The sequence below is a fragment of the Notechis scutatus genome, chromosome 3, assembly GCF_049901735.1.
Source record: "Notechis scutatus isolate UNSWTSFEM ecotype Mainland chromosome 3, rNotScu1.2, whole genome shotgun sequence".
NCBI classification, from domain to species: Eukaryota; Metazoa; Chordata; class Lepidosauria; order Squamata; family Elapidae; genus Notechis; species Notechis scutatus.
This window is the reverse complement of record NC_142011.1, coordinates 63,018,389-63,034,701: the sequence shown is the minus strand read 5'-3', so window position 1 is coordinate 63,034,701 and position 16,313 is coordinate 63,018,389. Positions and strand designations below refer to the sequence as shown.

The 16,313-nt window shown below is 35.7% G+C and overlaps 1 protein-coding gene across 4 annotated transcripts in view; it reads left to right on the top strand.

Moving 5' to 3' along the window:
• Positions 1–16,313, top strand: part of EPS15 (epidermal growth factor receptor pathway substrate 15) — a 57,834-nt gene that overhangs the window by 27,264 nt on the left and 14,257 nt on the right. For all 4 annotated transcript variants that reach the window (XM_087960258.1, XM_087960256.1, XM_087960255.1 and 1 more), the window contains 7 exons: positions 2,163–2,222; positions 3,538–3,738; positions 3,827–3,972; positions 4,616–4,772; positions 7,207–7,292; positions 13,099–13,171; positions 15,228–15,389. In XM_087960258.1, coding sequence (XP_087816384.1) covers positions 2,163–2,222; positions 3,538–3,738; positions 3,827–3,972; positions 4,616–4,772; positions 7,207–7,292; positions 13,099–13,171; positions 15,228–15,389 — 885 coding nt within the window. The remainder of the gene's footprint in view (positions 1–2,162; positions 2,223–3,537; positions 3,739–3,826; positions 3,973–4,615; positions 4,773–7,206; positions 7,293–13,098; positions 13,172–15,227; positions 15,390–16,313) is intronic.

The following is a 16,313-nucleotide window of genomic DNA, read 5'->3' as shown; positions in this document are numbered from 1 at the left end:
CCCCCAAAATCTGGGTCCTTATTTTACAGGATTTGGAAGGGTGGAAGGCCGAGTCAACCTTGAGCTGGCAGTCAGCAGAAGTAGCCTGCAGTACTGCATTCTAACTACTGCGCCACCACAGCTTGGGTTAGAACAGGGGTGTCAAACTTGATTTCATTGAGGGCTGCATCAGGGTTGTGTTTGACAGTGGAGGGGGTGTGTGGCCAGATGGCATGGCCAGCTTGACACCATTTGTGTTGGTGCCTATGGTAGCCAGAGCACTCTGTCAGCAAAAACAGGCTCCCAAGCTGTTTCTGGCTGCTGTGGCCTCCTACAATCTTCTGCCAGCGAAAAACGGAGCTCGGGAGGGGTTGCACACAACCTTCCCAAGCTCTATTTTTGCTGGCAGAGGCACTATGGCCGGTCCATCACTACTTCCAGGGTGACCCCCCCAGGCCAGATCTAAGCACCCCACGGGTCGGATTAGGCCCACAGGCCTTGAGTTTGACACCCCTTGGTTAGAAAAATTAGTATCATACTAGCAATTGGGCTCAAGATTGCAGTTTTCTAGTGATCTTGGACAGAGTATGATCCCTTGCTTAACAACCACAGTTAGGATCAGCAGCTTGATCATTAAGGAAGACTTAACATGACGTTGATGGACTTATGACCTCACTTCCTCCACAGTCATTAAATGACTCACCCATGGTTCTTAAGCAAGACATCACGTGACCACAACTTGTGATTTTACTGCTGGTTTCTCCATTGACTGTCTGAAACTGGCTGTGAAGCATGTAAATGGTGATCACATGGCAGTCAGCTGCTGTGACAGTTATGAATGCCTGCAAATTGCATAGTAATGAAATCTTGATCACATGACTAATGGAACAGTTGTAAGTGTGAAGACCATACAATTACTTTTTCAGTGCCGTTGTAACATCAAACAATTGCTGGGTAGTGGTTAAATGAGTGTAGCTGAGTATAAAGAGAAAGTTATTGACAGTTGTTGATTCCTTGCTTTCCCTTTCAGTAGCTGATCTCTAAATCATTTAAGAATTGTTAAGGGCATGCATTAACAGGAGAGTCAGTTTAGGGCAGCAGTTAAGGCATCAGACTAGAAACCAGGAGGCCATGAGTTCCTTAGCCATAAAACCTGTTGTGTGTCTTTGGGCCTTCAGTCTCACACAGCCCTAGGAAGGAGAAATTGGCAAACTACATCTTTAAAAAACTTGCCAAGAAAACTGCAGGGACTTGTCCAGATAGATGCCAGGAGTCAAGATGGACTCAAAGGATTCCTCCCCCAAATGCAAGGATGCTAGCCAGATGAATACCGATGGATGCTGGTAGGCAGAGGCAGAATTATTTTCCCCTTATTTTCCTCCCCAAAAACTAAGCCCGGACACATATTTTCGTAGCGAAGCATAGGTATCGAGCTAGTATTGTACATACATTGCAAGTAAGAATATGGGTGTTGGCTCTCCAGATATAGAATTATAATGTGAACCACCGTGCTGCTGGTCAGGTGAAGTACATTTCGGCAACATGGAGATTCAAATGTGATTTTTTTAAAAAAATAAAACATTCCTTTCTCAATAAGAATGACCTTTTTTAGTACTTTGTTGTACATAAATGGCATGAAAATTGCTCATCTGTATTTAAATGAAAATGAGTTTCTGTAAATTGCATTCAGGAATAGGAGAATAGCACATAGGAAAATAAATTTTCTTCTAAAATATTTTGTAGGGAGAAAAAAAAGAGAGTGTTTTGATGGATGGAAACATTTCTTCCCCTGCTAATTTTCACCTCTTCCTGATTTCAGCTTTAATTGGATGTTGTGATATGGGAAAAAATTCGTGGAACAATATTAAATGTATAGTTTTGTCTTGAAATGAGTAATTTATCTCTAATAATAAATGGTGGAAAGGCCACTAGAACATCAGTTTGAATTTTTGTTAATGACATTAAATAAAATAATAAACATATGATAAAGTTCTGTATTTGTCCTTAAAGCTTAATTTTAACCTTTAACCCCTTAAAAGCTACCTGATTACTGGTGATGAGAATGTGTCACATTGATGTATGTATGATCTTTTAAAAATGTAAAGAAAGCAAATATTATTTGGTAATTGACAGTAATTTGAAAATGTAAAATATTATCTTGACATAGGCTTTTTGTTGGTTAGGTTTGGGAGTTAAGCGATATTGATCATGATGGAATGTTGGATCGGGATGAATTTGCTGTTGTAAGTATGAATTTATACATTACAAATTTTCAAAACAGTGTTTAAAATAGTTAAAGAAGGCATAACATAGTATTTCTTGTTGCATATAGTTTTTGAGGAAGAGCTATTAAGGGATTTTAAAAATGTACGTTCCAACAGTGATGGTTCTTTTAAAAATGAAAATTTTATCTTTTATCTAATATGATATTGTTTTCCCGTCACATAAAGTGTTTTAAACATTTCGTTCAGTTGGTTTCTACTTTATTTTCAAAGAGTTATTTGTCAAACATGGCTTATTGACACATTGGTCAAAATCTTTTCCCAGAAGTTAACAGATTTACTGCCCGAAAAACACACGTTTAGACACGTTCTTCAATATTCATTTATCTACAAAGCCAGTTTCCTTGTTAACAACATATGGTATAATGTTCTAAGCTACAGAAGGATATAAATGTAAAATTGCAGATATATTGCATATTTAGCCTATATACAATGCTACATATTTTGCCATACCGGATAAGACTTTTAAGTTGTGTTCTAATTGTTTCCAAGGCTCCTTGTGTTTGCAAGGGGGGGGGGGTTATTTCAGGGTTTTCTGCTCTCACATGTTCTGTTTAACATCTACATGAGGCTGCTGATAGTCTATTGGTTTGGGATCTTCAATATGTGGGAATGTACTCAAATAAACATTCTCAACCCCAAGCTGACCTCCCCTGCTCAGAGAATGAGTGACAGCTGTAGTTAAGAAGACTCTTGCATGACTATTTGGTCAAACCATTTATACCCTTATCTGGACTATAAGGCATGTCAGACAGTCACGCATGCTTTATTCACCTCATACTTAAAGACAAGCGTAAGGCATTTTATATGATGTTGCCCTTGAAAACTGCTTGGAAGTTAAAACTGGTCCAGAATGTGGCAGCATGGATAATTATGGGCATGGCTCACCTTGCTCATACAATACTTTTGCTTCATGGGCTGCACTGGTTATCATCAGGGTACAATTCAAGGTGCTGATTAAAATTAAAATTTGACTCTTCCCCCAGCTTTGGGTTGGAATGAATGGCAGGTCCCTGTGTATTTTAGGATTGGTTTTTTATATGCTGCCCACGTAGCCTTATAAATTGAAATAAAAATAAAAAAGTCTTATCTGCCTTGCTTTTTAGATTTTCTATAATTTTAAATATAGTAAATGAGCAGAAGAGTAGTTGAGACAAAAGGAAGTAAAAACATTAAGAGCTTTATTTAGCTCAATTACTACATTAACTATGAGGTTGCATAACAACAAACTAATGTTCAGTCCATGTCTTTGACCACTTTAAAAATGTCTATTCAGGCCATGTTCTTGGTATACTGTGCTCTTGAGAAGGAACCTGTGCCAATGTCCTTGCCTCCAGCGTTGGTACCACCATCTAAAAGAAAAGGTATCAGCATTCCAGGTGTCGGGCAGTCAGTGCCACCTTCAACACCCAACAAAGAATGTAGTCAGTCCATGTTACCTGTCAGCATATTACCATCCACATCATCAGTAACACAGGTACCTTTGACAAAGAGTAGTGTTTTGATCTGTTGAGTTCACAAAGTGTAATTGAAATGTAAAATTTAGTTATTGTTTTACTTTGTAGTGGGTTGTATCACCTACAGACATGATAACATATCATGAAATCTTCCTGCAAACAGACAAGGACATGGATGGCTTTGTCTCTGGTGTGGAAGCTAGAGAATTATTCTTGAAAACTGGCTTGCCTTCAGCTCTACTTGCACACATCTGGTAAGAGTTTTCCCAGCTTGAAAAGAATAAAACAATTTAATTTCTTTAAAATTGATGAAAAATATAGTTATTCTAAATTTAGAATTTATCATTGTTTTTCTACATGCTTGCATTCAGTTGTTATTATATTTTGAAGAATTCAAATAACTAATTTTGATGCTTTTTCTAAAGTGCATCCTAAATTATAATATAAGGTACGTATTTATTGTCACTCTTCTTTGTGCTATTATGAAGAGTTTGGCACTTTACATTCTAAACAGAGAACATTTTTTAAAAAATTGTAAAGATGAAAGACCATATAGAGAATGAACGTATAGCCAAGTCGCATAAAATGCAATATGTTTCCTGATTCAAAATGTACACTATAAATACTTAGCTTAGTTGTATTGGGTTGCTCTATCTTTTCTTTTTCCTTTGAATTTCAAACATTCCCAAACCACAGTCATTCTAAAATGTAATGGCATTTATTAATTAGAGGCTTATTGTGATGTGTGAACTCAGCTATGATGAATAAATGGAATGCAACACGTATGGCTAGATTTCAAAAGTAAAGAGCTTTAAAATAGTAATTTTTAATCTAGACAGCATGTCCATGGTGTGAGAAATTTCATTAGTCATTTCCTTTCTCTAATTGATTTTACAGGGCTCTTTGTGACACAAAGGATTGTGGGAAGCTTTCTGAGGAACAATTTGCTTTGGCCTTCCATTTAATTAATCAGAAGCTGACAAAGGGCATTGATCCTCCTCAGGTGCTAACAACAGATATGATTCCTCCATCAGAGAGAACCGCTTCACAAAATGTGAGATATGTGACATTTCATAAAATGTGTAAAGAATTGAGAGTCTGATTGGGAGTTGTGCTATGTGCTTGAACTTGGTATCTCAAATAATAGTAGATATAGAAATCGATTAACAGGAACACACAAACTACTCATATTGATAAACCTTCCTTCATCTCACTCAGCCAACCAAGCAGATACAAGTTGTTTGTTTAAAATAAAATGAAAACTTGGACACATTATTAGAAAATGGATATTTTTTGACTTTTGCAGGCTTAAAATTGCTTCATTGAGTGCTGTTTATATCTTCCTGTTCATATTTTAGAGCTGATAACAATTCAGTTCAAAGACCAGGTAGATTAAGTGCTAATAAATTACTAGAGTCAATTCCGTATGAAGCAAAGCATTCATGCAAACTTGTTCTCAACATTGCAGTTAATGGAAAATACAAATAAGATATTACTTCTGCTACATATTATGTGAGACGCATTGAATCATAAATTTTTGGTCTCCTTTATGAAATATTCTTATTGAAGAAGTTCTATGATTCCTAAGATGTTTATTTTAACAAGGACATACTGAAATAATTTCAGTATAAACAGGATAATTTTATATGTTGTGTATTTTTTTGGCATTGTTCCATTTAAAATAATATATATCCAATAAAAAACAAAATATTAACATTCTTCTGGTTTGATAATTGAGCTTCTTCTTGGTTGTGCTAAGTCATATTACCCAAATAGATTGAACACCTTGTGAGAAATTACACTCAAAAATTCTTCATTTTGTTTGACTTTTACAATACCAGATTTATTTTTGCTTTATTTTGAAAAAAAAAATTGCTTTTATTTCTTGCTTTACTAATCTTTTTATATGTTTGCTTTCCTCCTATGTCTTTCCTAGTTTGGACTATATTTTCCATTCTGCACCATTCTGCTTTGCATCTTTATTATACTGTCAGTTTCTTAAATCTGCCATCGCAAGGTTAGAGATTCTTCACTTTTCCAATATTGATTGTTTAGTAATGAGCATCTTTTTCATATCACACATTTTCTTTTCAAACAGCAGAATGTCACTTAAATTTCTGAAAGAGCTGTGCTATTCTCACATCACTGTTCTCACTTCAGGATGCTGCATGTGTTTCCAAATCGACAGAATAACGTGCTGTGCACTTGATCTTGATGCCTGCTGACAATAACAACATATTTTATAAATATTTATATTTCTTTCACAGTTGTTTGGGCTTAAATACATGCCCTGAATTTAAGATACATACCTCAGTTGAATATTTACTTTTCATTATCAAACAATAAATGAATTGTGAAGTGTTAATGCAGATGAGTAATAATAGCATGTATATATGAATGCACTAAACCTTTAGCTATAATGAGGCAAAAATTGTACTGTTGATAATTGCAGAAAGGTTTAAACCTGAAATATAAAAAATAAAAATGAATAACCATGTACCTTTAAAAAGGTGATTCTACAAGCAGAAGTCTTTCTGTATTGAGAATTAGGCTTTGTCCCTTTGCTTCTCTATTCTTAAAGGGAGATAAATATCACATATCCTTGTGTCATTGGTGTAATGAACTATGTGTATTAACTAATGCAACTGTGGTTTACTGTTGCAAGTTCAGAAATACGGGCCTCACAAAATTCTCAACTGAGAAAAAACAATTATCAAGGAGAACTCATTGCCAATAAATGAATCAGTATAGATGCTATGGAACACTGTTGAAACATACACATTTATATCTACCAGTATGTAGCAGAATAGACTAGTCCAGACCTGGGTATTTTATGACACGCACACCCCCCAGACACATCCAGCCCTTTGGCTGTCTCTGTCCGGCCCGCATGAAATTAGATGGAAATTAGAAATCAAATGCTTCATAAGTATGCCGCAGAAGAAGTTAAGTCAAATCCGTCTCTCCACATCACTGTGCGGTCTTTCAGTCAGCCGGCCAGTTGCAGGAGGGCGAGAAGAGAAAGTACTTTTCTGACCAATTCAGCACTCACTCCTCTGGATAAGCCTTAGGAGGCAGTGGTAATCATTGTGTGAAGGGACCTAGGCTTGGCCACCCATTGCCACCTTGGTCAAAGCACATCTTATAGGCACAGCTGGGAACTATTGGTTCTGCCTTCCACAACAGTCCTTGGGAAAATTAATTGCCCACCCCTGGACTAGTTTAGACTAGTCTGTTTGATTCCTATGTTATATAATTTTATCATCTCAAAAATGATGAAATGAAAGGAAACTCAACTTACCCTTTGAAGCTGATTTTCTGTTTGGAGCTTACAGAAAAGTAAGCTTTACATTTAGAGCTTTTTTAAAATTAGGCTGTACAATTTTTTAAATTAGAAGCCAGTTAGATTTTTTTTCCCATCAAGACAATTACAGTATTTATTCTGGAAGCAAGTAGAATCAAGCCATATTTTCTTGTTTATTTTTCAGAATTTACTACGGCAAAATTCTGTAGCAGATTTTTCTGCAATCAAAGAGTTAGATTCGTTAAGCAATGAAATAATTGACCTTCAAAAGTAAGTCAAAGAAATTTAAAATTATAGTGATTTTTGTTTGTTTTATTATTTAGCTTTATAAGAACTGCTCCAGGGAGCATATGTTGGGGAAAAGCCATTTTTTTAAAGACTGTCTGAAAATGTGTAATTTTGATGCAGTCCAAAATTCTGGGCAAAGTGGGTTATTTCAAAGAGGTGGCACCATGCAGAGAGGACATGAAATATGCCTGCTCTGTCAGATCCTCCAGGATAGACAAAAGGAGATGTGATCCCTCAGATAGCCAGGCCCTATGCCATGAACATAGGTGATAACTGGTGATATTATAGGTGATAACTGGTATCTTTAATTGCAACCAGAAACCTATTGGTAACCAGTGCAGCTCATGCAACAGAGGTGTTACATGTATGAATTGAATTTTGCCCATAACTGTACACATGATGGCATTTTGGACCATCTTCACCTTCCAAATGATCTTCAAGGAGAGTCTCAAATAGAGCACATTGCAATAGTCACACCTGAAGTAACCAAGATATGTGTGACTGTTAAGAGAATTCCAGTCTCTGAAATGGCTCATTTGGCACACCAGATGAATCTGCAAAGGTCCTCTTTTGACATAGTTGCCATGAGTTTCAGCTTGTTCTTCCCTGTCCAAACTCAAACAGTCTTCAGGCACTGAATTACTTGATTGGCTAAGGCTCAAAACATACAGCTGAGTATTACTTACTGTTGGTACCTGACCCATTGTCAGCAGATGATCTTACTAGACACTTTCATGCAGATGTTAAATGTTTATCTTACTACGGTATCTGATTCTGAAATGTACAACAAAAGCTTTTGTACAGCAACTGTGTTGATTCATTAGCTTTGTTTAAATTCCTGAACTCTGTCTTTTTTAAAAGTATTTGGATTATCTGGAACAATTCGTACTTCTTGGCACCATATTCAAATTAAGCATTTCTTCTGTGGATTATTTGATCCAAATGCTCTTGCTACTTGAACTTCCAATGCCATTAGACTTTTCTGCAGCTGCAGCTTTTGGCTCCTAAACCAGTAATCCTGCTTTGAAGGATGTTGATAAAATTGATACTACTTATTTATGTGTCCTTTGAAATAATGAATGGGAATATCTTGTCCAGATAAACAAATGGAACATTGCAGTAAACAAAATGAAATTAGTTTCTGCAACTTTAGAATGAGGTTTAGGTAACAACAACAACAATGAAATGCTTTGTGTGTATTTGAAGCCTCAGATTGTTCAAAAAAAATAGTTAAAATTACCCTGTTCTTAAAGTTATACAGTGCATTATTTAGACCCCATTCACTTGTTGATGCTGCAACCTGATTCTAGAGTTGTTGAAATTCATTTTTGTTAATCTACACCCAATATCCCATAAAGTGAAAACAAACTTTTAGAAATGTCTTTAATAAATTTACAGACATTTTCATTTTGTCATTATGGGGTGCTGAGTTTTTTTTTTAATAAAGAAAAAACCTGAAATGTTACATTGGCATAAGTATCTAGACCCTTCATTTAGTGCTTTGATGAAGCACCTTTAGCAGCAATTACAGCCTCAAGTCTTTTTGGGTATGAGGTGACAAGCTTTGCACACTTGGATTGGGGGATTTTCTGTCATTTTTCCTTGCACATCCTCTCAAACTCAGTCAGGTTGTATGGTGACTGTCAATAGACAGCCATTTTCAGGTTCTTCCAGAGATGGTCAATAGAGTTCAAGTCAGGGCTCTGGCTGGGCCACTCTAGGACATTCACAGGATTGTCCCTAAGCCACTCCTATGTCTTGGCTGTCTGCTTAGGATAATTGTCATGTTGGAAAGTGAAGCTTCTGCCCAGTCTAAGATCCTGAGTTCTACGAAACAGGTTTTCACTGAGGATATCCCTGTACTTTGTTAATTCAGCTTTCTCTCAGCCTTGACCAGTCTCCCAGTTCCTGTAAAACACTCCCACAGCATGATGCTGCCACTAACATGCTTCACTGTTGGGATAATATTGGGCAGTTGATGGGCAGTGCCCTGTTTCCTCCAGACATCGCATTTAGAATTGAGGCCAAACGGTTCAATCTTGGTTTCATCAGCTCAGAAAATCTTGTTCCTCACAGTCTGAGAGTCCTTCAGTTGCAAACTCCAATCGGGTTTTCATGCGTTTTATAGGCTTCCATCTAGCCACGCTGTCATAAAGCCCAGATTGATGGAGGGCTGCATTGATGGTTGTCCTTCTGGAACTCTGTCCCATCTCCACACATGATCTCTGGAGCTTAGTCAGATTGAGCATCGGGTTCTTGGTCATATCTCTTACTAAGGCCCTTCTCCCCCGATCGCTCAGTTTGACTCGGCGACCAGCTCTTGGAAGGGTCCTGGTTGTGCCAAACCTCTTCCATTTGAGAATTATAGAGAGCACTGTGCTCTTAGGAACCTTCAGTGCAGCAGACATTTTATTGTAGCCTTCCCCAGATCTGTGCCTTGCAATAATCCTATCTCTGACCTATGCAGGCAGTTCCTTTGACCTCTGTTTTTGCTCTGCTATAGTATGCATTGTCAACTGTGCGGCCTTCTATAGAGAGCTGTGTTTCTTTCCAAATCACGTCCAATCAATTTAATTTACCACAGGTGAACTCCAATCAAGGTGTAGGAACATGTCAGCAATGATCATGAGAAATGGGAGGCACCTGAGCTAAATTTCAAGTAGTGTTGCAAAGAGCCTGAAAACTTATGCCAATGTGATATTTCAGTTTTCTTCTCTTTTTAATAAATTTACAGACTTTTCTAAAAGTCTGTTTTCACTTTGTCATTATGGGGTACTGAGGGTAGATTAATGAGTAAAAAATGAATTTCAACAACTGTAGAATCAAGCTACAGCATAACAAAATTGACCAAAGTGAAGGGGATCTGAATTCTGTGAATGTACTGTATTTTAGGAATTAGAGGATTAATCCATACAATCTGATCTGGGCTTGCTGTTGCATTTTGGGCTGGCAGCATTTGCTTACATAACTCTGGATTATTTATATATTAAAACAATGCATGTTCTTAGCTGTGTCCCCCATATTTGGAATCTATTCAACAATGTTAATTTTTCTAGCATGAATTGGCTAAATGAATTATTATAGAACATCAGAAAAGTCTGTCTGATTTGCAACACTGGACTATTGACTGGTGTGTGTGTGTGTTACTTGAATATTTCTCGGTTTTCAGAAAATGGTAAGGATAAGGATTTGAACAATTGAAAAAAGAGTTTACTCTGCTGGATTTTAAAGGTCCATTAAAACTTTTTTTTTTCAGCAGGCCTTAGGGGCAAAACTACAATGGAAGGTTTCCTCATATAATTTAGCATTTTGTTAAAAATGGATTTATTTTGTCACTTAAGTGATCATTTGCCTCTAATATATTCCTGTGTCATTGGTGCCCTATATAGATGCCTGCTTGCTTCTATTTAGCTAAGCAACTGAGATGACCTTCATGCCTTGGGTGACCTTGGTGAGAGTATACACTCTTAGTGTGTACTCCCAACATTAATTTGCTCATCCCTTCAGTGAATACACTATCACCACAATGGGACAGCAAGGCACAATTTGGAGAGGATTCCCTGTAGTACTAAATCAAAATGTATTTTTACCGTGACTCGTTGGTTTTGTAGTGTTTTATAACCACTTCTTCTGATAGATTAATGTTTTCCCAAATACTTCGGGGACAGTAATTTGTTTTTTTTTTTAAAGTATGGATTTTTTAAATGATGTGTTTGATTCTGTGTGCATTATTTTCTATTGGGGAAGTCAGTGGAGGAGAGAAAGATTGTGGGAAGCTATTATTTCACCCATTTAATTGACTTTTTGTTTCAGGTACATATACTTGTGAAATTTGTATGAAGAAATTCATGCAGCTTTTTAGGCGACATCTTAGGACACATTTCCTTTCTTCAGGCACTAGGATATTACTTGAACTGCATTACTTGGTTGACTAGGGGAAAGAGTGATTGGCCCAATGTCATCTGTTTGGCTTCTGTGCCTAAGGCAGGATTAGAACTCTGGTTTTCTTACTCCTAGTTCAGGGGTCCCCAACCACCGGTCCGTGGAACAAGTCCTACCGGGCCGCTGGTTTGCTGGGCGCCGCCATCTTTTTTTGATGAAAAAGTGCTTCCGGTGAGCTTTTCCGGGTAGAAAGCTCACCGGAAGCACTTTTTCATCAAAAGATGGCGGCGCCACAGCTAATGCCGCGCCAAAAGGTTGGGGATACCGGGCCGCCATAAAAAAGGTTGGGGATCACTGTCCTAGTTAATTGCCAACTACTAAGCCAAACTGGCATTATTATTGTACATTAACTCTTATTTTAAACTGATACATCAATCCCAATAAATTTGGTTAGCAGTTTATTAATATAATGATTAAAACGTAAATAATTAAAAGGTAAGTTAAAACCAGCCTTTCAAGTTGCTGCATTAACTGTGGTATGTCAGTAACAAAGCAGGCATAATTATGCTTATTGCCTTCAAAAACCAACTTAAAATTAAAATATTTTTTGAAGTACTACTTTCCTTGGTTGTTAATAGTAAGTTGGCATCTTTTACATTGAAGCAGGTTTGTTTATGTATGATTGTGTTCTGTGTTCATTTATTAATCTTTCTTTAACCAAAGCAAAAAAAATGTTGATTTTGCAGATTGAATGACACAATGAAAGCATTATAGTGGAATTCAATAATAATATGGATTTATATATCATTTCCTGCTGTTTCACTATCTAGATGTAGGCTAAGTTCACATATTTTTCAAAACCATAATATGGCTTGTTAGTTTTGGCTTATAGTGATATACGCCACCAAATACATATTGTGGCTTAGTGTTATAGGTAACTGCAAATCCTGATATAGAAGAGTTTGGCCTTAACAGTATAGCTTTTAATATAATTTTTCAGCAACATGGAAAATAATGGTAGCAGGTATAGGACAAGACATGCAGAGTGTATGATCAGGGGATTCATTAGGTAACACTAGAAATAGTGTGTGTATATGATAAATATAATGCCTAAATGGATGTATGAATAATCTAGCTAAATCCAAAGATACTCTTTATTTGAGAGACATCTTTTAGCTCTTGGAAAAGGATACATTCAGCTAAAGCAAGAACATGTTCTCCTGTTTGATTTACTGTTAATGAACAGAAAAAAGCCACTCTGGAATTAATGTAGTATAGCTTTATGAAACATTTATAAATGAATGTACAAAGAGGATTGTGAAATTAAACTGTTACATTTCTGGTTTTTCCCATTCATTCCATGACTGAAAACCTGATGAAAGCTGCAGTATCATAAGGCATGGGGAAAATATAGACATGTAGCTTATCTTTAAGATGTTAGGTTTCAAGTAATACAAACCTTAGTATTTTAAAGTGTGAAAGAAGATCTAGCAAATAGGTTTCTATCTTGCATACAATATATGCAATTCTAGTTCCAGAAGGGTTAAGTATATGAGAGCTGATGCAGTCCCTCCCTCCTTTTGCCAGACAGTTGTTCCATAGCAACAGTGAGATCACTGAAGACAGTATTTCATTGATTTTTTTTCCCCTTTCCCCTTTGCTTTCTCTTTAAGCTGTCATTTCCACCTATCCATGACTGGGAGAGTAGACATCTTTTATATTTTAATATTTGGCCTACGTAGGACATTCCTTTTGGCTTTTCTTCCTAAAGCAACACAATCAGTCTTATAAAAATTACATGTTTAACTATGCATTTAAAAAGAGAGACTGGTTTAGGAGGTTGGATAACTGTGCCTGGCGTAACGGATGTTCTTAAATATTCCTGCCTTATTTGTTGGTCTTCTAGGGAAAAGAACAATGTGGAGCAAGACCTGAAGGAAAAAGGAGAGACAATCAAGCAGAGGACAAGCGAGGTCCAGGTAATTGTCATTTGAATTTTCAGATTTGGTTGATATAAATAGAGCTTACTGGAAAAAATATCTTTCAATGAATGATTTTGCCTTTTAGCATGTATGTTATTAGGATTTGTTTCCATCAAGATATTTGTTAGCTTAGGGATTGAAATTGACATGATTAATTACATGAATGTCTATATTATTTGGGAAATAGGCTGAGGGGGGAAATGCAGCATTTTTGTTAGATGCCAATTTTGGCAGTAATGTTATAATGCAAGCACTGTGGCTATGAATAACAGCTTCAGGTTTTTGATATGAACAAGGATTTGCATCTAGATGCATTCCTTAAAGCTGAAAATCTCTCTCAGTGCTTAAATGTAAATCCATTATTACATTATTAAAGGCTGCATAATAGTTCTTTTGGATGGAGCCTTTTTAATTTATTCTTAACCAATATTTTGTTGCTTTTGCATGACCATTTGCTGGTCATGCAAAATCAAGCAGCAACTTACATAAAGATATTTAGTTAGTTAACAGTTTTGCTACAGGTGTTGGTATATCTTAAGATTTCATATAATACTAGTAAAATAATTCCCATGTATGACTTTTATTAATATTTCTCCTATGATACCAATGAAGGAACTACAGGGCTCAGAATTTATTTGACTCTGGAAATTTCTATATCTATCTATCTATCTATCTATCTATCTATCTATCTATCTATCTATCTATCTATCTATCTATTTCCAACATTGTCGATAGTGTTCCATTATAATGGAAAATGAATTTTAAAATTTAGAAGAAAGGCTTTAAAAGAAGAGAGTGTTACTAATGAAACAAATGAATAGTTTCTCTTGAATGCTCTTCTCTCATATAGATTGATGAACAGTTTCTTTCTGTACAATTATTTATGTAATTAGATTAATATTACATTAAGATTGCAAGAATATTACGTTTTTGCAGTCTTTCCAAGAAATATAATCGAGGCAACATAAGGAACTTGCTTGATATACTTTTCTAGGAAACGTTAACACTTTACAAAATATGATTTTTAAAAATTTATTATAGATACATTTTCTGTCATATCTTTGTACCCAAGAGCTTTAGCTAGGAGAGTAATGTTCAGCATCCTCACTATAAAGTAGGAATGTTTACAAAATGGGAACATAGTAGAACCCAATTATTGTACCAGAATAATCAAGTTAGTTATCATTTAAGATAATTTTAATAAAAATGGCTGGTTTTTATTCTGATTTCAGAACAGCCCACTCTGAAGTCGAAATGGCCGGTATTTTTCCTGTGACTAGAAAGCCTTGATCTGCTATGACATTAGAACCAAACATTTTAATAATAATAATAATAATAATAATAATAATAATAATAATAATAATAATAATAATAATAATAATAATAATAATAAAACAAAATAAATTCTCATAAGTCTTGCTTCCAATTAAAAACATTTCACATTAAGATTGAAACCACAGGTTTAATCAAATTTAATTCTATTAGTGATATTGAAAGCTTTGCTCAAAAAACTATCTAAATTGTGTGAAGCTTTTTGTTATTGATAAATCTTGAAATATATTGTACTTCATTGATAGATGTTTGTATCCTGCAGTGTCTTAGCAATGTGTGTTTGGATACAGGTTGCAGGTAGCACTGGATGAATTTGAGTGATGCCCAGCAATAGCCGACAGACATCAATTAGGGAGACATTTTATTGTCTACATTAAGTTCTCCATCTGTCATTTCCACCCACTAAATCATTACTAAGAGAAACATTTTCTCAGTAATTTTGATTAAGTATTGTTTTTCTTCAGGTTGTCCATCTCATTTTCTTTCTCATACCTTTCCAACCTCTATTTTGATTTACTTTTGTCCTTTTCTGTGTGTATCCTATAAATTTCATATGGCTTTATGCTGAGACTATTTTCTTTTTTTCCCCAATTTTTCAAATATACACCTACCTGTTCATATTGTCTCCCCTCCATCTTACATCAGAAAGTTAAAATCATTACAACATCATATGGTGGATGTTTTAAGAAGAAATGCAGGCCTGTATTTTTCTACTTTTCAGGATCTTCAAGATGAAGTAAGGAGGGAGAGCAATAACTTGAAGAACCTTTTGACTCAGAAGCAGGAGGCAGAAGAAATCCTGAATGGTCTAGATGAAGAGAAAGCCAAGTTAGAAGATCAGCTTAGTATGATACGGCAGAAATGTACAGAAGAAGTTGATCTAGTGAGTACTTTTACCTCAGCTGTAGAAAGCTGCATTGTTTCATTGGGACTGTTGTATACATGATGTATATACTTAGGGATTCCTTGTTTAAAGAGATTGCCGTGGAAATGTATTAAAAATGAATAACCTCTCCACATCATTGTTGATTTGATTGCTGTTGGACTATTGTTAGTACTCTGTTGTGTTACAGGGTTTAGAGATGTAAGCATTTTAATTGATTTATTTATTGTGGAAGTTTTAATTAATTGTATTTGTATTGTCATTTCTTCGCCCTTTTATTAATTAAACAAAGAACAAAATGAATCAGAGAAAAAGAAGAAAATAGCAACAGCATAACCACCAGATTCAGTAAGGAAAGAGTAATTGTAGCCCCACATTTTGGGGACAGGAGTGGGCTTAGGCTAGAAGGTGCTTCTCTTCTGTGGCAGTGGCGATGCTCTGGAACAGCTTTCTAAAAAAGGTCTTTGCCTCCTCCCTTCTGGCTTTCAGGAAACTACTAAAAATGGAGTTATTCCAGAGGGCATTCTCTTAATTTAAGCATTACATCACCTTTATGTGATGGTTTCAATAAAGACTACTATATTTCATTGAAAACTTTAATGCATAATCTCTCTAAGCATCCATAAATAAATAAAATAATTGTTATTAAATAAACAGAGGGAGAAACAGCTGAGACAGGAAACTCTGGGGATTTTTTTCCAGATTATGCAAAGAGCAGGAAACTCAAGTCCACTCTAACTTATATTTTAAATTTGAGAATAAACAAACATGAAATATGCAAGTGGAAGGAGAAAGTCTCTGTCATACTTTCAGTTCCCCAAATCATGATTTTGCATTTCAGGACTATTTTATCTGGGCCATCTGGAAGAATGACACAGCAAGAATAATATTTATGCAATACAGCTTTTCTTGAATATGCCATGA